We start from the raw sequence: 21333 nt of genomic DNA, 5'->3' as shown, positions 1-21333 counted from the left end.
ATATCGATTTACTTATTTTCAAACTTTCTATCCATGTAGCTTTTTTTATCCCCCCCGCCGTCTTCAACTTTTCCCAGACCATCTCCATCACCTGCCTTGTGTCACGCATGCCTGCTCGTGCTGCATCTTCTTGTCAATCAGCCAATGATGTCATAGTATTTATGACTTACATAGTGTGAGCAGCTAAATTAAATACATAAGCAAATTATTTTTCAAAGATCAATAATTATTCTAACTAGCCCGACCGAAACTGACCCAAATATTGTTATGCATATTTTTGTATGACTCTCTGTTGACCGCTCAGTTGGGATCAGCCCGGGCATCACTGTGGTACAGAATCCACTACGTGCACTGAATTTTCTTAGCACAAACAAGGATTTGTAGATAGTTTCAAAAAAGATCATATCTCAGTGAGAAAGTTCATTCTTGTACCTTTCTATAAGAAATTAATAATCAAAAAGAAAAAAATAAATGAAGCTGGAAAATCACCCATTCACCGCAGTAAAACAGCCGCTTTGAACAGAAAAAAAGTGCGTTTGTTATTAATACCTACAATATTTGGACCAACACATGTCACTGACAGTTTAATAAGACTTCAGGACATTGTGTCAGCTTTAATAAAAATGATTAATGTTGACCATTTTTGGTCGTGTGGCCCGCTACAGTCAAATGAGCCTTTGTTGTAATACAATATAGATATCTACTGATTAATGCAGCTGTAATACACAGAACATCTGCAAAACATTACATTTGCTGGTAACCAGAAAAGTAATTTGCCTGGAAGAATAGTGATAAAGGAATGTGAGTGAGAGAGGATCATGTTTATATTCATTCTTCCTCTTGTGCAGGCTTTTGAAGCTGGGCAACCTGCGTGAAAAAGGATTATATTATAAACTATTGACCGAATACTGTGTTCTGATACCTTTGCATAATGCTTGGCAGCTATGGTACTAAATATTTTAATCATAAATACCCCAACCACCACAAGCACTCGTCATGCCCCCATTAATACAGCTCTATTATATTACCTGTTTTCTTATATCTAGGACAAGCATGATCGTGTTTTTTCTTTCAAGCTTTTTCGCCAATTTTTGGTACCAGTACCTCATAGCTGTGTTACAGAGATGTATTATTTTCTCTGGAGCTGAGGTAAAGCCTTACCACGAAACCACTGCATAATGAGATGGCAAGAAACACAGGAAGACAGAAGAGAAAACAATGAGTTTGTGTGCCGCCATGGCAACTGTAATAAATAACAAAAATATTTCAAAGCATATTAGCGTCTTCATTTGCTGATCAAGTGTTCTATTTTCATGCAAGTATTCACCCTTTGAAACAGGAACACCATCTGCAACCGGCATTGCTGACATGCTTTACATGTCTTATTCCAGCATCAAATCTTCTCCTTCTTCTCTTGAAGCCTTTGTACTTCAGCCTGACTTGACTCTTTCTTTATAATGGATTTGCATAAGACACTGAACATAATTGATTTGCTGGTGATTTGTTTGGTAAGCCGTCCACAGTTGAGGATCATTTTGAGGTGCGACTAATGAGGTCCAGGAGGGAACTTGCACCCCTTACCCTCACCTTGCACCAGTCCAACCTTTTGTGGCAGCTAAATGATTCTTTAATTACTCTAAGGAAATTACCTAAAGTCATCATCAGATTGATCCGATCTGATCTAATTAAATTAGAAAAATTAACACGTTTGAGTAAACCCTGCGGCCCTGCATAAGTCAGGGGTCTCATCTTGATAAGTAAAGCACAGATTGCTGATGTGGATGATATAACCAGCCATAATTTGAAATCTTCCTCCATTTGCTGACTGTGATGACAGAAACAAGTTTCAGAAATTGAGATAAGTCTCTGACTCTGACTTATGATTTACTCCAGACATTTTCATTTTTGATATTCATATTTTTCTAATCCATGTAGCTCACGCAGTGTGCCAGCTTCAACCTGACTTTACTTGTGTCTATTAACATTTAACACCTGAACACTGAGTTTTATTTTGAATGTGTGTTTCCTTCAAATGGGAAAATGCATATGTGAGCTGTTATGTGCCTTTTGCAATGAGCATGGCATTTCACTGCACAGCTTGTACCGTGCAGGAATGCTCCTAAATGGACTCTACTTTCACCATTTGTCATAATTACGGAGATCCTTGGGCTTAAAACCATTTGCACATCCACACATGCATAACTGTGTGTATATCACACAATAAACAACACAAAGATTTAGTTTAATGCTTGTGTATATACTAATTCTTCTGTTGTGTAAGACTGTATCTCACAGTTTTCTAATTATACTAATTGAATGCATACTGCCCGACATTTACTCATACATTATTAATAGGTGTAACAATAGATCGTCTGATTGGATATACTGCCTTCCCAGCTTCTCATCTTTTGCCTGTGTGTCTTACTCATTCTCATTTATCTCTCACTCAATCTATCTCTTTCTAGCCAGTGACCTCCGTCCTTCTCTGTGACTCTTTCCCTTTCACCTCCCGCAATTTTGGTTGTGGGTGTCGAGCAATTAGCATGCCTCCCACTTTTATTGTGGTGTCAGGGCAGGGAATTTGAGAAATGTCCCATAAAGATTATGTATCTTGATAAGGTTATGTCTGAGACTCCATTAAAGCAATGAGGCTGCACAAAGGCTGTTTGTATGCTTCGGGGAAGACGAGGAGTGCTTGAGAGAGGAAGAGAAACAGAGATAGAGGGATAGAAAGTGAGACAGAGAGACATTGAAAATGACCTCAGAGAGAAAGCTCATTCTGATAGTGGAAAAGGTATTCGGGACCTTTAGTTCAGTGAAACCAGGACTGCTACAGTATTATGTATTATTAAGATAACATGGACATTTTAAATATACATGCTGAAAAATAACCAAGTGTGAATTATTTTGCTATCCCAATGCTGGGTCAAATATGGATTGACCCCAAACTTCAGATGTTCAGACGCAATGGCGGTTGGTTTGACCTAGAATATAGCGTAAGGTTTGGAGAAAGATGTGAAGTAAAGCAGTTTTGAGTGTGTATTTGCAGGAAAATGGAAATTACTGTTAGCACTTGGGGGAATCGACCTATACATCAAAATAAAGTGCTATTTTATGCTTCTGAAAAGACTCCAAAATGTCATTCCATTAAGTCACAGAGCCGATAGGGACTAGAGACGAACTTGAATTTAATGTTTACTTTGTATGTGCACATAAAGCGTATAAAAATGACTGTTTGTACAGGCATCCTCTTCCGTTCATTGCCTTTTTGTTATACGTGTTCAAGCTGGCTGGATGTTGACATGCAGACGACTACTAATAGATGCAAAAAGAGGGGAGTTCATGGCCTCAGCTTCCATAGAACTGCATCAGTGTTTACATATTCATGACAAAATAGGCAAGTGTTAGAAGCAGAGGCTTTATCATTGTCTGCATGCTCTCTAAAATTGCTGTGCTTGGAGATCCTGCCGATTTTCAGGAATAGTTCAACTTTTCAGCGGAATAAAAGCTAAATCTGTTCAGACAAATTCAGTTGGGTTAAAGTGCAATATTTGTTTCTAAAATTAGTTGGGATAAAATAATACCATTCCCTCTGATAATTGGAAATTCAAGAGGAAAATGCAAGTAACTTAATTTAAGTAAGTTCAATACTTTATCAAGTGCTGTTAATTAGATTCCACAACAGGCTCATTTCATGGTCTGGATGCATGAATAATGTGGATGTGAGATTGTGTATGCCTTTATCACAAAAACTAATATTTACAAAGGAGGCATGCATGAGAATGTGTGTACTTCCCGCACACTTTTCAAATCATCTACACATTGTTGTTATTGTAGAGCAAATAGACCCTGTCGTGGAACTGAAAAATAAGGCTGGACAGAGGTTAACTAGAATCAAAACAGACAATTTTACACAGCACTTGTTGTTGGCATTGGTTTATTTTTATGCTGACATTCACGTGTACTGTACATAGATGCACAGACATACCATTTAGAATTCACAAACTAAACTATCAGTCATTAGATGTGTAACAACACAAAACTGGATGGTTGTCCACAGAAATGATTTGTTAAAACAGTATTTAAACTATATTTAGTCTGTGAGGATTCACACTTTCTACACCAGCCATCTCTACACTGCTGTATGCATTTGTAACTCAAACTTTTGACACAGCCAGTAGGAACTACATTTTTATAAGGCCAACTTGGTACCATAAATGAGTGTGAACCCTTGGTGTCAGTTTTTAAAGTCTGCACTTTAAACGTGAACATAATCCTTTTCTTGACATTGACCAGAAGGGCATATTCCCCAACATGTGGAATAATTTGTTATTTTTCATTTTCAGTAAAGACTCACTTCCTTCCCAAAGTGGTCTCCAATTTAGACCCATCTTTGTATTTTTCTTTGACTAACTCCACCTGCATGGCTCCAGCTGGTGTGCCATTGCGTCGACAACAAATGCATATGTCAAAGACACCAAAGATCTTGACATAACCCCAGTAGTTGATGAATGGGTTTCTTTATGTGCTGCAGTGGTGGACTTGTCTCCCCGTCAGGTAAAATCCACCAGTAGGTGCCACATGTTTTCTTAAAGAGAAAATGCTTAGCCTCTGCCACAAAAACATAGCTTTGACTTGTGTAAAATTGGATCCTGTAGTGATTCACTCTGCGTTGGTGTTCATTGATGTTGCCTGTTCTTTTGTTGTTATAGTCTTCCTGTTTTAACCCCGTCACGGTCCTTTGATCCACTGATTTCTTTCATTGCCATCTAGTATTTTTTGTTTTGCTCATGATTAAAAAACTGAGATATACAATATGTATGTATGTGTATGTGTATGTGTATGTGTGTATGTGTGTATATTTATATATATATATATATATATATATATATATATATATATATACAGGACTGGCTCAGAAAATTAGAATATTGTGGTAAAGTCCTTTATTTTCTGTAATGCAAAAATGTCATACATTCTGGATTCATTACAAATCAACTGAAATATTGCAAGTCTTTTATTATTTTAATATTGCTGATCATGGTTTACAGCTTAAGAAAACTCAAATATCCTATCTAAAAAATTTGAATATTCTGGGAATCTTAATCTTAAACTGTAAGCCATAATCATCAATATTAAAATAATAAAAGGCTTGCAATATTTCAGTTGATTTGTAATGAATCCAGAATGTATGACATTTTTGTTTTTTTTAACTGCATTACAGAAAATAAAGAACTTTATCACAATATTCTAATTTTCTGAGACAGTCCTGTGTTTATGTGTATGTATATATATATATATATATATATATATATATATATATATATATATATATATATATATATATATATATATATATATATATATATATATATATGTATATATATATATGTGTATGTGTGTATATATATGTGTATGTGTATATATATGTGTATGTGTATATATATATATATATATATATATATATATATATATATATATATATATATATATATATATATATTTATATAAAGCTTTTCAGTTACATTTTTATATTCATGTCATTATAAACACATGGACGTTCACATCTTTATATACTTTTCGATCTGTGTACAATTATATATGTTTAGCCTTTTACCTTTTATAAAAGCCGCTTCGTTATCATTTTCATGCATTCAGTGTTTTTGCATAGTTTAACACATTGTGCATTCACAACCACAGTAAAATGCTGTGATGTTTTGCATAAAGAAATCCAACTTTCAATATTCAAATTTGAGATGTTGCAATTGTGCATGACTGTGTGGCATGTTTGGTGTTTTTATGCGGTGGCTTTGAAGGATTTTCAAAGCAAATAAGTGTAAGAAACAAGTGTTACGATTCTGAAAAGCTACGATTTGCAGTGTTCCCAATATGTGCAATTTCTGTGAAACCTTAAATTCAAGCCAGGCGAGAAGGAACAGCCTGATATGGTTGCAGATGAGTTTGAGCTTGAGACAGTAACAACTTGATAAAAGTGCTTGTTGAAAGCACACTGAGTCATGCGTGTGCTCTGGGAACAAAAATTGCAGCATCAGAACCCCGAAGGTTGTGGTCATATCCTCTGAGGTTCACAGCTTCATTCAGCCGCAGTGCTTTCCTCCTGCGAGGCTGAGTACCGGAGTCATTTTCCAGATGGATCGTTGAGGGTAACTTCATTTGGGTATCATTTGTATTTCCACATGAATTACATCCCAGACCTGCGTGTGCCTCAGTGCAGCCCGATGAAAAATACCGTCAGTTTAGCACTCCTGGCAGAGGGCTGATTTGTGTCACTGGAGGGCATTTAGTTTAAGTAAACTACCACTTCTCTCCCTCTTTCAGTTGCTTTCATATCCTGGATAATGTTCAGTGTCTGGAGCACTTGGCTCACTCTGCGCCTTTGGAGATTTTGCTTCATTCATGTATGGGGCATATCTTTCCCCCTGGCATGCCCTAGATGTCACTCGCTCCTCTGCTCTGATGTCTCTTTCTCATAGGTTTTAGTTGTGTCATTGTGGCTAGATGTTTGATGCCCCATTCAGAGCTGATTGGACACTTTTCCCAGAGCTGGTGACTTAATCCCTCTCTTAGCTCAGCTGTTTATCTCCCCGAACATCTGGACACAGAGATAAAAAGCTGTAGGAGGAAAAGAAGGAGTCTTGAAAACCATCCTCCCAGTTAGTTTCATTCATTAGAAAGTCAGTGGCAGACTGATTCTCTGTATTTTAACACGCTGTTTCACCATTAACTCCTTTCCTTTCTTTTTTCCTTCTTTTTTTTTTTTACAGAGAATCCATTGTTGTGTAACTATGGCAGCAGTGGCCTCTCCCATCTTCTTCCTTCTGTGTTGGCTGCTCCGAACGGCTAGCCTTGCTTTCCCGGAAGAACCAGGACCTGTGAACTTCATCCCCACTGAAGGTAACAATGGCCCGTCTCTCACTTCCTCACGTTTGCCGCCACCAGAGGTGTCTTCAGTATTCACATTCAATACTCAGGTAGAAGTATAGATACTAGAGTTTAAAAATACTCCTGTAGAAGTTGAAGTATCAACTCAAGTTTTTTACTCAAGTAAAAGTATAAAAGTACTGGTTTCAAAACTACTTAAAGTATAAAAGTAAAAGTAATGTAAGGGGGGAAAAGCCATTAAGGACAAACGCTATTGAAAATGAATGTATCTTAGTATAATGCAAATATATTAAAGAAGCATATATGTGTACTATTGAGCACTAACACGTGTTTCAGAGAGCAGGAGATATGATGACTAGTTGCCTATAAGTATTGTAATGGTGCAAAAAGTCAAACTTCAGAGGCATGTTATCATTTATCCTAACCTTTATTGGAATGTACATCCAAGTTTAGTTGCAGGAATCTGAGGGAACGGATGTAAGAACAAAACTGGACAAGAACATCTGAAACAACCACAACCAAATTCACTCTATCCGGATGGAGCAATTTAACTGTAGATAGTTTTTTTTTAAAGGCCAAAATGAAATAGAGTAATAAGGCTGTTTTTTAAAATGTAAGGAGTAAAAAGTGCAGATAATTGCGTGAAAATGTAAGGAGTAAAAGTAAAAAGTCGTCTGAAAAAAATTACTCCAATAGATAACCAAAATTTCTACTTAAGTAAGGTAACAAAGTATTTGTACTTTGTTACTTTACACCTCTGGCCGCCACACAGGCTGTAACGGGTGAAGGGCAGGGCTGCAGCCAAGCACGCATGCTGATTAATTGGGAGTAATGGGACGGAGGAGAGTCGTGCTGTAGGCTGTGGAGGTCAGACAGGCTTTCACACGAAAAAGTGTTGACTGGTTGCCAGGTCGGGAGGTGTGGGGTCACTTTTGGTATCGAGAGCAGAATGTAGGAAAGGCGCTTTCAGGAAAAACAAGCTAAGGCCCTCAGGAGACATAGCTCTTGAAACGCTCAGACTCTGCGTCTCCACGTCAGCTTGGCAGTCTCTCGCTCTGACCAGACTTTGATTGATTGCAGTTCCATAATATTGACAGATGGTTTCCCAGCCAGGTCTAGACCCTTCCTCATGTATCAATACTGAGTAGTGGGGAGTAGATATGTGTCAGACTATAGAGATCTATGCTTAAGACTCAGCAGCATTACATTTTATCAAAAGGCTCACAGACAAATGAAAGGAAATGTACAGGACAGAAAGAGGGAAAATAGAAGACACGGACAGAAAAGAGGTTTTGGTTTGTCAGGGAAATGTAGTGAAACATAGTGTAAACAGCACAAGAGTGAGGAAAAAGCAGATCAAATCCAGAAGAGCTGACTATGTAATGATAAAAGTAATGATGGCAAAGCATGACGAAAGGATATTAAATGAAAATAGTCTCCAACACCTCTGTAGTGCCGCCTGTCTTTCCACTTCCCTGTGGTTTTTACCTATCTTGTGCTCAACTAAATGGAAAGTCACTGAAAATGTTTAATCTTTGATTCCTGTTTTTCTTCGTCGTTGCACAGAAAACCGTGTCCTCCGAAGAAACGTTTTGCGTTACCTTTGTGATTTGAATTATCTGAATGAGTGGGCAGAGCAAATGAACAGTTCATCCAAAGAAATCCCAATCAGTCAATAGGCAAAAAAGTCATGAATGCAACAACATGTTAGGTGATTGAGTCATCTTTCTATTTTCAAGTTATTATTTTGTGCACTCTTCTGTGTCGGTGCTGACGCCAGCTCGAATATTTGAACTGTCGCCTCAAGCTAACACAAAACTGTCTTTTTTTTGCAAAACATATTTTCAGTTTAATATCAGCCATTGTGTTTCTCTTCTCTGACAGTGGTAAGAAGATACCCGGTGTTTCTGGGCCGACCACACAGAACATGGCTGAGACAAGAGCCTCTGCACATCCAGAGGATCCTCCAGATCAATCGAACTCTCTACATCGGGGCCAGGTACCAAATATGCCAGCTCACTCGCACTTCCATACAAAACTTCTTATTCAGGTTAAAACTGAATTGAGAAATGGTTGAGCTTTGAAATATGTGTCTTTGATTTCTTTCTTGCACCGCCTAAACACACCGCACAAATCTTGCCCTCTTTTTCTCTCTCCCTTTTAGCAATTTACAGCTAAATTTTCCACCCTTGCCTGTTGGATTCTCTGTTAAAAATACATTAGTTGCCAAGCAACATTAGTCACTTGCATTGAACACTATTGTATGAATGGAAGAGCCTGAAAAACTGCTAATACTAGCATTCATCTCTAAGAAACGCTTATTACTACATATGAGTCACATTACATACGTGGGGTGCTCAAATCATAATATCATAATAACATAAAATGTAGGCCGGTTGTTTTTTTTGGAGCTAAATTATAAATCGTAAATTGTGTAAATTGTGGCACCACAGATGCATATTATTCCCACTTTACTGAAACTAAACAGCCATGTCAAGCCCACCTTCTGAAATAGTCACGCTGTGACAAGGTGTGAGGAACATGTAGGGTTTTGTAAAGCTTTTACCTCAAACCATGGTATTTTCTTAACCCTTAGCAACTCGCTATCTTAACTGGCCAGTGCTTTTGCTGAAAAATGAAAGTGTTGGAGAGATAAAGTGAAAAATGAGGGAGAGAAAGAGAGAAAAAAAGGTGTGTTCTCACACATGACTCTCACGGGACTGGTAGAGCATGCCTAAGGTGAAACTAAGAGGAAAAGAAAATAGTTTTAGTTTCTAGAGTTACACACTTAGGTGTCCCAAACACATGACCCAGGGACTCCACTGCCATCTCAACCTGGAAATGCTTTCTACAGCCTGAGCTAATGCCTTGTAAAGCAAAAATAACAAGTGGTTTTTGCTTTTATAAGGCATGTGCTCCTGCAGGCTAAGGCCTGTGCTTTAGGAAAAGTAATAGCGCAAGAAAATAAAGATTCTATGCATCTGTAGCTTTCAGAAATGTAAAATCTCATTATTTAGTGAGAATAGCTCACTGCTGATCATTGTAGCATGTGTTTTTCACCTGGAAGTTGTAGGCATCTGTTGAAAACCAACCATCAAATGACATTTCCAAACAAATTCCTGCGTTAATGGGAACCTTGCAGATTAGCCCAGCTGTTTTGCGTTATTGTTGCTTATTCCATTTAAATATATTCAGCCTTTAAATGTTAAATTATAGGTTAAGACCATATTGTAAATGTACAGCTAATGTGTTACACAATCCGTGTAGTGATTTCAGAAAAGATTTGTCCATTTCATTGCTGCTCACCGCTACTAAATACTCTTTTTTTTGTTTTTCCTTTTAATGACAAATCTGTAACAGCAGCTGCATCTGAGGATACAGGACCCGTATTTGGCCTGACAAATGTTAGGTCAAGTATGTTCTAGTTCTGTGTCCTCGTGATGATGTTCTCCATATGTGTGCCAGTCTGATTCTCCACAGACCGCAGCCCTGCTGGTCAATGCGGGTCAGACAAGGACGGTCTACTCATTGTGGTTTTAACTGTAAATCTACCTCCCCTGCTCTCCGGAGACATTCAGGAACTGATGTGAAACAGAATGAGCAAGCACATGAAAAAGAAAAAACTAGAGAAAAACACACACATTCACCTCGAGATTTATTGTCCGTGTTGTCCAAAAATTTAATTAGCTTGAAACATGCTGAAAGAAAACGGAGCAGAGTTTCCATATGCGGCACCAGCAGTCCGCTGTAGAAGTCAGAGAGAAGCCTGAAGTGGTTTCCAATAAGAGACGCCGTTGTGGTCCAGGAAATGACCCAGTCCCTGGTCTCCAGCTGGTCTAACCTCACTCCTGAGACTTGGTAGTAAATTTATCAGACTATGTAACATGCTTCCAGCCAATCTGTCTCCACGAGTGTATATAAGCACACACATGCACACGGACCAGCGCAGCTACTGTAGTTCCAAGTTCTACTTTTACTTATTACCTGAAACATGAAACAGCTTTGAAAAGTCTTCGCTGTTATTTACAGGTGCAGAAAAATGATTTCTGAACAGTTGATTTCGGATTTATTAATCAAGACGATGTTAAAAAAAGGAAAATCGGAAAATCGATTTTCCTCTCTCTTTTTCATATAGCTGGAAAAGAAGAAGAGAGCTGTCTGCATTACAGACAGAGCTCGTCTAGTCATCTTTCTTTTCTTTTTCTTTTCTTTCTTTTTTCTTTTATTGTTTATTTTGGTCATCCAAAAAACATAAAACAATGTTACATCGGTGCAACCATCATCATCATACAGCACACATGGGGAAAACAGCAAAACCAGAGAGAGAGAAACTAAAGAGATGGCTCAAAAGATGTGACCAAAAAAGGTGTAGGCTGAAGCATGAGCTTGTGATGCCTACCCTATTATCATACAATCAATACACACACACACACACGCACGCACGCACACACGCCAGACGCACGCACGCACGCACAACAATAATACATCTGTTACACTATCATATATTGGTGGATGCGAAGAAGCAAACAAAAGCCCAGTAATAATACTATACTATACTTTGTTTGGTCAAGAAAATTGTAAATGTTGTCACTTTACTAAACTCAAGGAGGATTTACAGTATCTTTCAATTGCACTTCATTCCCAATAGGGAAATTTGTTTGCTATTTTTCTTTAAAAATAAAGACAAAATATTTGAAACAATTTATTCCATTGTCTTTTGTAGTTTTACCAAAAAAATCGAAATCGAAATCGAAAATCGGGTTTTCAGAGAAAAAAATTGGGATTTTATTTTTGTCCAAAATCACCCAGCCCTACTCTGCCAACTGGGTGATAATGCAATTCTTAAGAGGCAGAAAAAGGTATTTGTCTTCCTGGTGGAAGACAAACAGAGAAACAGATCAATGTGCAAATGCATGCACGAGCCAGACACAGCCCAGGAGGGGAACAGAGTTTTAAACATGTACAGGGAATAAATATGTACCTGTGGTGGCAGCCAGGTATAACTGACAAAAGCTCCCACAGAGTGTATGCCCTGATAAGATGCCTCACTCATCCCAAAATCCTGTCACCATTAGCATAGCTGCTGCTCAGACTGCCAGCAGTTCTAAATCCATACTCCAAGCACCTGCTGCGAGCAGCTCCCTCTCACTGCCCGCTTTCAATCCTTGCTAAATAAAAGGGAACTATGTATTCGGCTGATGCCAGGTGGTTTGATCTCCGTACCGTGCTGAGTCCTGCTGCACTGCCGTTAAGAAGAGCAGCTGTACTAGTCTGCAGCTCTCAGTCAGATCAAAACATCTCAATCCATAATAATACAATCCAAATGAAGACCGTTTATCATTTGACAATATAAGTCAAAGAAGGAGGGCGACTGTCTTTCCTGCTGTAAGATGTTTCTGCCCTCAGAGGAAACTGTTTACGTCTCTTCACATTTTGCATTAGCTGGAGATGGAAGGTATGCTGACTTGTTGCCAGGTTGGACGATGTTCAGCTTTTTATCCCACAGACACTGAGTGACCTTAGAGGTCAATCTGGGTTCCTGAAGAGTTCACAGTCAGGTCAAGTGCTTCATAGCAGACACAGAAGAAGATACTCAGTCTCACGAAAGACTGCAAGGCTCGGGAGGCAGTCGGCTGGGGCTGGATAAGGGAACCTTTGTATGCAGGCGAGAGTAAGTTTGAGGACACAGACAAATGAGAACACACATGGATGCTGATACCACACATACCAAAGATAGATGCAATCTTGAAACACTTATTTTTTTTGACAAGGGCTAAAATTAAGAATTACTTTCAGTCAAATTCTAAATAAATGCATTTCTCAGACAACTGTTCGGCAACTACACATAGGATAATGCTTTTTTTGCTGACACAACAGTGGAAAAAGTGACAGTTACTGCAACAAATGAATAGAATAAATGAAGCAATTTATTGGAAAAAATTGAATGCAAAAAGAAATACACATAAATGCTTCAGGTATCACTGCACTCGCTGTTATTATCTGCACAGATGACTGAAATGGGAGCTGAAGTGAAATGAGATGGAATTAGAGGTTGTTACACTGAAATGAGCTGTTTGAGAAATAAAGCGGATATTGATTTTAGCATCACAAAAAACTACCAATGCCAAACCCACAGTCTTGGTTTTTTGTCATTAATTATATATGGACGGCTTGGATAGAGCTTCTCTGTGTCAAAGGTCTTCCGAGAGCCTGAAAGTGGCAGTTTTTCTTCGCTTAAAGGAGCATGAGGCTCCTTTTAAGAAATGAGACTCTCTAGCGCCGCCCTTCACCACGACGGCCGTCGGGGGTACTGCAGCCAACAGCGAAGCCGGCACGGGAGAACGGGGAGAACGTGCATGCAGCGTCATGTGACGTCACATCTGCAGGACAGCGCGGGAAATTACGGTCACAATTGCAGCACATTTTGCAGCACACAGCCTGTTCAAGGCAAAGGAGAGATACACTAGAGGGCTCATTCTTTTTGGTTTGGAACGCTTCATCTGACATTATTACTAGAAAACTTAAACTAAACTAAAACTAAACTTAAATCATATACAAATTTTTTTCATAAATCCTGCCTCAATCCTGCCTCATGCTCCTTTAAACTTGAATTCCTGAACCTCCAGTTTCCTTTATCCTGTGATATACAGTAATTCATAGTTTTTTTCTTTTGTGACATGAAATTCTGAGTGAAGATGGCATGTACTAAAATCACAAGTTCAAGTGATTTTTCACCAAAGTTTCTATACTTGCATGCATCTCAGATTACCTAGTTCCACACACAGCCCTCTCTCTCAGTCGGCACTAGCATCAGGGTAACTGTGGGGTCAGTCCAAATCTTCCTTTTCATTTTTATCCAGTGGTGTAACCTCTCATATCGTCAGAATCTGCCGGAGGGAATTTGCCACTCAAATTGAACCACAGTGCCACAGAAGAAGAAATGTGAGAGGCTTAAGAGGTCTTGACCTGAAGTTGACTGTTGTCTGGTGAGCCAAAGGGAGTAGGTTCATGAGCTGGTCAAGTAAAAATGTAGGAAATGTTGACAGTTTATCTGGAGGAAATGTTGACTTTGTATTAACCGGGTCGAAAGGGTGGGTGTCTTACCTCTATGAGGTAAGAGCTAAGTTATACACTGCAAGACAAGGCCAGACAAAGAAAGCACAACATGAGAAATGGTGTAAGAGTTAAGGAAAGATTGGAGATGATGACCTGAGGTGGGTCATGGCTTGTAACAGAGCTCTCCGTGGGTGAATACGGACAGATTATGAGTTTAATTCCTTATTTTGCAGTTTTAAAATAATTATTTCAGATCGATAACAAAATTTACTGGATCAATATTTTCCTGCCCTGCACCACCCTTCAACCAAGGTTTGTGAAATTCAGCTCGATAGTTTTTGCATAAACGTGCTGAAAAACAGCCAAACAATGACAATCATCACGCATCTAAAGCTTGTCTCTCACCCCGGGGCTTAATAGATAAATCCTTGCATAGTTCACATATTGATTTTTTTTTTTTTTCTTATTTTCACCTCATCCTGTTGCCAATGCATTTAACCACATGCAGGAAGAATTAAGTTTGCCATCACTTTTAGAAGCAAACAAAAAACATTGTGGTGTCGTTCATTCGTCTAACCTGGAGCAAATAAGAGTGGGGATGAAAAAGAAAGAAAGAGAAGCAGCAGTGTAAATAATTCTCCTTCCTCTGTACTATCAGAGGCAGCGGTGCTGGCTGCCAGCCACTCTGGCTAGAAGGCCTGTTGCTATATTCATAGTATTTATGTGGAGACAGCGCTGAAGCCGCCTGAATGAGATTAGACCTCAGTCTCTGGCTCACTCCAGCGTTTTTTTGAATCCTTAGACTTCGACCTGCTAAGCAGGGATGTTTGGTGTTTTTAAACCTGTCCTAGAGAAATTACCCAGCTGTGCAAGGGTGGTTAAAGATGGTAATCTCCTCACGCAGCAAAAAGGAAGTGAAGAGTAAATAGTCAGGAGGAGAGTAACCAATATGGTAACCGTGGTCTCCTTAAGAAAACGCTCTCAGAGCTCAGTCTTCCTATAAAAAATGCTTAATTTGTAGATAAATATGCCTGAGCTGCCAGAGGATGCACCTAAGCAAAGGGATGCAAACAGGATAACACCTCTGTATGCCGAAGAAAAGGTGAAACAAAGAGCAAACATGCAGCACAGATGGGAGGCAGAGGTGGATCAGAGATGAAATCGATACTGCAGCACTAACATGGAGAGAGCAGATTTATAGATAAGCCCTTTCAGAGCAAGGCCCGGCTCTCAGACGAAGCCCACACTTTAGATCCATCCCAGCAGATACAAAGGCCTTGATCAATATGCAAACGTCAGCTGTTAGCTGCCCAGTACGATTCTGGTATAGTCTGCATTTTTCACAGGAAACTCCAAGGTTACTGCAGAATTATCAACAGATTAAGAGTGAAAGAAAGCAGCGTGTGGAGTGTGTGGGCCGCATGTGAGGGCGGCAAAGCATCACTGCAGCGACTTGATTAAATCATCCATTAATTCAATTACAGGCTTTTGAATAAGATGGATAAGCCAAATTGGGGGCTGAGCAGAAAATGTAATGCAACAAGTCAAGTTTAATGAACAAAGGCAAAAGATGAGGGGGAAATATGCAACATCATCATTTAGTCTATGATGATGCAATGTATCTGCCTGTCCGACCAATTTTCACTGAAGGAATATAACTGATCTTTGGGCTGGCCATTGCTGCAAATATGGAAACATGCAACAGAAGTGAGGAAAGTATTCACTAATAAAGCCACGCCAAATGAATGTGCAAAGGGACTATTTGTTCTTGGAGTTTGATTTAAATGTGTGGCCTGGATTTTTCCCCAAAGTATCATCATATCCAACTGGGACTGATATTCAAAGCTTGCATTGTAAGGTGAATTGTGTTACTTGAAACTTACTCGCTGCATTTGTTAACTACAGCTCACTCTATTTCTCTCTGTCTCTCCAGGGACGACCTTTACCGTGTGGAGCTGGACATTGTTGCCGGGGATGAAATGTTTTACAGCAAAGTAAGCTGCTTCTGCACAGACAAGTGTAGCATTTACAGCCTTTGCACAGTTGTACTTGTCATCAGGATTGATATTCTTCTGCAGATAAATGGAAAAGTGGCTAACTGGCTGTATTTACCTGTGTGCATTTTAATGTGTAGAAGAGAACATGGGAGTCCAACAAGAATGACATCAGAATCTGCAGGATGAAGGGCAAACATGAGGTGAGACAGTCTGTGACTGTTATGTCATTTTTCACTTGTTTCGAAAAGAAGCAGCACAGTTACCTATTTGCCTAGTTACACAGGGTGCAGATAGTTTCCAGATATGTCACACGTCAGTGGATTATATTGGTGAAATGATCCAAGATCAGCTGAGTGATTCAGCATGCCCCAGACCTAGATGTTTTCTTTTTCTTTTTTTTTCTTGAAGCACACTTGGGAATGTGATTTGTGGGACTGGATTCAGTCACCCAAGCCTGTAGATGCATTTCCCTGGTCATTAATGAGCATAATGATGCAAGACGCGACGAACAGCATTTTCATAACTGTCGGAAAGGTGGAATTTTTTTATCCCTGCAGAGGAAAAAAAGATAATGCTGCAAGATCAGTAGAGAAGGGATGACATAAAACTGCTGACAAATTAAATACGTGAGAAATAATCCTCAAAGAAATTATAATTTTTAGGATGTGCTTTCTTTAATGGTGCAGTAGAACTTAAACCCCAAAAAAGAAACAAGAGCATAATACAACTCTTACTTAACATTACACAGAAGTCTGCAAGGGAGAAAGTTAAACTAAAAAAAGGTATTTGAGTAAGAGGATCAGAATAAGAAGGATGATTGAATCCAGAGCAGAAAGCCATAAAACAGAACTGTGCTTGACTTTTTTTTATTGCATTGCATTATAAATCTTACCATTTCTATCATTTATATGTAGAAAAAAGTAGAAACAAATACAAATGTTTTTGTTTTTCTAAGAAAATTGTATTTAATCAGTGGAGGATGGACTTGACCCCAGATAATGTGTTAGTTATCCATCAAAATATCCATCTCCCAATTTTAGCAAGTACATGTAGGGCACATTTTTCCTGGAGCGTCTGGCGGAAATCCTCCTCCTAAGCCTCAGTCAAGCATGTGCTGCTTTCTATTGATCTGAATGTGCCGGCATCGTGAGCACCCTGATGCTTTATGGCGTCACTTTGCAATCTGATCACGGTGGACCCAATAACATTTATGGGGACCTATTACTTCCACCAAAGCACAAATCTGAACTGCACGTGGCCACATGAACTGACAGGTGCACACAGTGGTTGGTCTCATTTGAAACAGATTATATTTAACTTGCAACAACCCCCCCCCCCCCAAAAAAAAAAACAAAAAACAAAATAATACATTTCTTAGGAAATTCTAGTAAAAAAAATGTTTTTACCTTCTTAGCAAAGATATATTTAGCCAAAAAATAAGACAATTTCTACTAGATTTATGGAGCATATATTGGGCTTATTTCTAAAGGGGCTGTTTTTGCAGTGCAATGGTCCTCACAGTCATGACTATGAAGACCCTAAATTAAGTAAAAATCATGTTTTTTTTGAAAGTATGATAACTGTGTTTATTACTGTGATCATTTTTGTAGCCAAGTTTCTTTATGTCACAGATTTTCATTGAGTTTAAATTTATAAAAGCAGGATTTTCAGCTGCTTCCATCCCCTGCTGGCATGCTTTATACTACCATGGCACATTAATATACATTTTTACAGCAGTATGAAGTTCTGTGCTGTCTCTTTGATAATTCAGTTAATGTGTGAGCAGCATTGTGTGCCTGTCGTAGATGTCTGAATAAGGCAAAACCACAGGGAGCGTAAACTTAAACATGAACCGCGTCTAAATGACTAACTGCTGTTGCTTTAATGACTGACAAAATCATTAATGCTACATATCTTGTTTCTGAAAAGGCATTTTACAACGCCAGTAGTGCAACCATGGTTGGGGGAATTTACAAAAACAGCAATGTTGAAGTCCATCATCTAATCCTGTTTACATTGATTAAACCCGCTCCTGAGAAGGTCTGACCTTGCAGATATTTTCCTGTGACATTGTAAAAAACGTATTCAGCTGGAATATAAATCCACATATGGAGAACAGGCCTCATATCCACTCTCCTGTTAAGCTCCAATTTAGTCTGGGGCAACTTCTGAAGCAAATACTTGCTTCTGTATTCTCAGACTTAGACGCTCTGCTGCTTGGTGCAGAGTGTAGTACAAAAAAAAAGAATCTCCTAAAACTATAAAGCTGAGTAGAACTGCACACCTACTTGATCCATATCTGTGGATTGGTCCTTTAAAGGGGACTTATTATGGCATCTAATACCTATTTTAAACAGGCCTTGAATGTCTTAAAAACAAGCTTTTGATTGTTTTTGCTAAATAAATTAGAAATTCAGCCTCTGAGTCATGTCTTTATCTTCCCATTCTCTAACCTCATTATCTATGCGGGATTCTGAGTGGGTGGGGCTATGATAATGAACACTGTGCTGATTGGCTGCCTGAATGACGCGATACACCGCTACGAAAAAATGACGGAAGCTCCGGCCGGCGGAGTTAGTTGTGAGCGTGGTTTCACGCATCGCTCCTGTCGTTACGTAACGACAGGAGCAGAATCTGAACGGCTCGTAGATCCACATCACACTGGACGGCTCATCCGGGCGGCTGCACAGACACTGCAGAATTTGGTTTCTTTCCTCCTTCTCTGAGTTGGCAGGCTGAGGGGAGACCACTTTATATATGTTAAAGCAAGAAAAAACTTTGATGCAGTGTTAAAATTAGATAAAGTAAGTTAGATAGTAGCATAATAAAGAATAATAATTCAAACAAAACAACTTCTCTTTAGAAGCTTTGGACAGGTACTAACATATCAAACGGTTTTGAAAAACTGCCTGACAATGGGTAAAAAAATGGAATAAAAACGATTAATGATGCAGCTCTTGTATGAAAAACAGACTTTGAAGTAGACCGATAATTTGCAGCAAAAGAAGTGTTTACTGATTCAGAAGATAATGAAAAGCATTACATTTTTCATTTCCCTTCCACATATTACTTCTCCTTTCATTTACCACAACCATTTACAGAGCTGCTTTTTCTATCATCCTTTCTTTTTGCTGTAAATCAGGACTGATTAATGATTACAAATTATTGGTTAAATATCAGGTAAACTATAATATTTCAGCATCAAATCCCAGCTGGGGCCTTCTGGTGTGTTGCGTCTTCTTTCATTGTCGCAGGGGGTGGGGTGGTGGTAGGGGTGATCTGGTGATCCTTCTAGGATCCAAAAACATGAATTTCAGGTTGATTGCAGATTTAAAATTGCCTTTAGGAGTGATTGTGAGTGTGCATGTTTTTTTTTTCCTCTTTGAGGCCTTGTGATGGACTGGATAACCTTCCAGTATGTAGCTTCCTCTTATCCAATCCTAGCTGAGATCAGCTCCAGACCACCCGTGACCCCAAATAGAATGAAGTGGGTTTAGTTGATGGATATCAAAAATTTGATTATTGAAATGTGTTTCCATTCATATCTTTACCCTTTGTTTTTGACCATCTGTTCCTTTCACACATGCGCAGACATATCCATGTTCTAATAAGGGATGGCAGACGGTTCTGACTAAAGCCTTAGCTTCCCTGTGCTTGACATCTGCCTGCTTGAACAAACACTGATTCGAGAACCATAACCTCTTCAGCAACATGTAACACCATCATGAATTATGACTGTGGTGCACGCCCTCCCAGATGCAGGTGGGGGTAAGAAAGACTAACGCTGTCCCAGCGGTGTCAGCCCACACCTCCAGCGTGCACATATTTCAGGCTGCTGTGTGCCGTACATAAACAGAGCAATTTCAGCCTCTGTGTCTGAGTGGGTCTGTGCAGCGGGGATGGCTGTGGTTGACGGGTTAGACGCAGGCTCTGCCCAACTCCAGGCACCGAAAAAGAAACTTGACACACCGCGAGAATACCTGACACTGAATCTGTGCGAGGCAGAGAAAGACAGAGGCACAATGGAAAATAGAGGGATGGAAGCAGAAAAAAAAAAAAACAAGGCAAAGTAGCGGGAGTAGGGGTTGGGGGTTGGGGGGGGGGGTCCCTGTTGGTCGACTCTGAGCGGAGCTGTGGGGCTGACTGAGATATGAAAGGTCTTCTCGCCCCTAATGACTGTGGTGCATGCTAATGCTGTGAGTCACAGCAATGTGAGGAAGATAAGAACACTGCCAGGTCCTTTCAGACGGCTCTCTGTGGGCCCAGATGCTTTTCAATGGATGTGCACACATGAATGCACACACACACACACACACACACACACACACACACACACACACACACACACACACACACACACACACACACACACACACACACACACACACACACACACGCACGCACACACACACACATACGAGAGTATTCACGTCACACGTTTTACTTTTAAATTATATTTTATAAAAAGTAGGAATTATTCACAATTGCCTGCATGGTATACTGTCGTTCTTCAAAAGAGCAACAACATAATCTTTCTGGCACAGCAACAACTTAAAGATACCCAGTGGAGTTTTTATACTCAGTGTTTATCACAAAGAAAATACATTTCAGCGTTTTTTATCTTAGAAACACTTTTATTTACAATTGATGACCTTTTATTATTTATAATTCACTTTGAAAATTGTGAAGTTCATTATTATTTTTATCCATGGTGATGCTGCGCTACCATCTGTGGATCTGTGAAATAGTCTGAAACATTTATCATGTATGGCGTCGCTTGCATGTCATTGCCCGTGTGCGAAGTCCCTCATGTGCAATTCTGTAACAAAAAACAGACACTGACTAATGAAAGAAAAATAGCGCTAAAAATTATTTTTATCAAGGCAATAGTTTTGTGGCATGAAAAGCTGCATTTATAAGGTCAAATGCGGAAAAAATGAAAAAAATGAATTACAGCCACAAATAAAGTGGCGTATATGAAAAACCCACAAAAGGAAAAAAGAAAGAAAACAACATCTGTTTGAGTGATTACATTGACTTCTACCTCACAGTAGGCCGTATGAACCCCTGAGAGTTCACGCTTTCTCTCCTAACCCTTGTTTTATTGATTAATATGTATCCATTTTTGCATTAGAGGTCTGCAACACGTTCCAAAGAAATAGTTGGGACGGTAAAGCTTTCTCCGCTTTGTAATGTTGCCATTCCCTCTCACAACACTTATAAATCATTCTGCCATAAAGGATACAAAGTGAGGGTTTCATTAATTATTTTATCTCATACTTGCTGCCAACACATGTGTGCAGCGGTGCAGGGTTGTTGTAGCAAGGCTTTCATTCAGCTTTCTCCACACTTTCTTTATGGAAGTCAGGGGTGCAGG

General features: G+C 39.2%; 1 protein-coding gene across 1 annotated transcript in view; it reads left to right on the top strand.

Moving 5' to 3' along the window:
* The window catches only part of sema6bb (sema domain, transmembrane domain (TM), and cytoplasmic domain, (semaphorin) 6Bb), a 182144-nt gene that overhangs the window by 85982 nt on the left and 74829 nt on the right, over nt 1-21333 (top strand). Inside the window, exons 2-5 of the mRNA XM_061737645.1 lie at nt 6786-6915; nt 8788-8902; nt 15893-15953; nt 16094-16156. Of these exons, the coding sequence (XP_061593629.1) occupies nt 6807-6915; nt 8788-8902; nt 15893-15953; nt 16094-16156 (348 nt within the window). The 5' untranslated portion in view covers nt 6786-6806. The remainder of the gene's footprint in view (nt 1-6785; nt 6916-8787; nt 8903-15892; nt 15954-16093; nt 16157-21333) is intronic.

This window comes from Cololabis saira, chromosome 13 (genome assembly GCF_033807715.1).
Source record: "Cololabis saira isolate AMF1-May2022 chromosome 13, fColSai1.1, whole genome shotgun sequence".
In the NCBI taxonomy this organism is placed as follows: domain Eukaryota; kingdom Metazoa; phylum Chordata; class Actinopteri; order Beloniformes; family Belonidae; genus Cololabis; species Cololabis saira.
The sequence above is the reverse complement of the archived record's forward strand: the minus strand, read 5'-3'. Positions and strand labels throughout refer to the sequence as shown.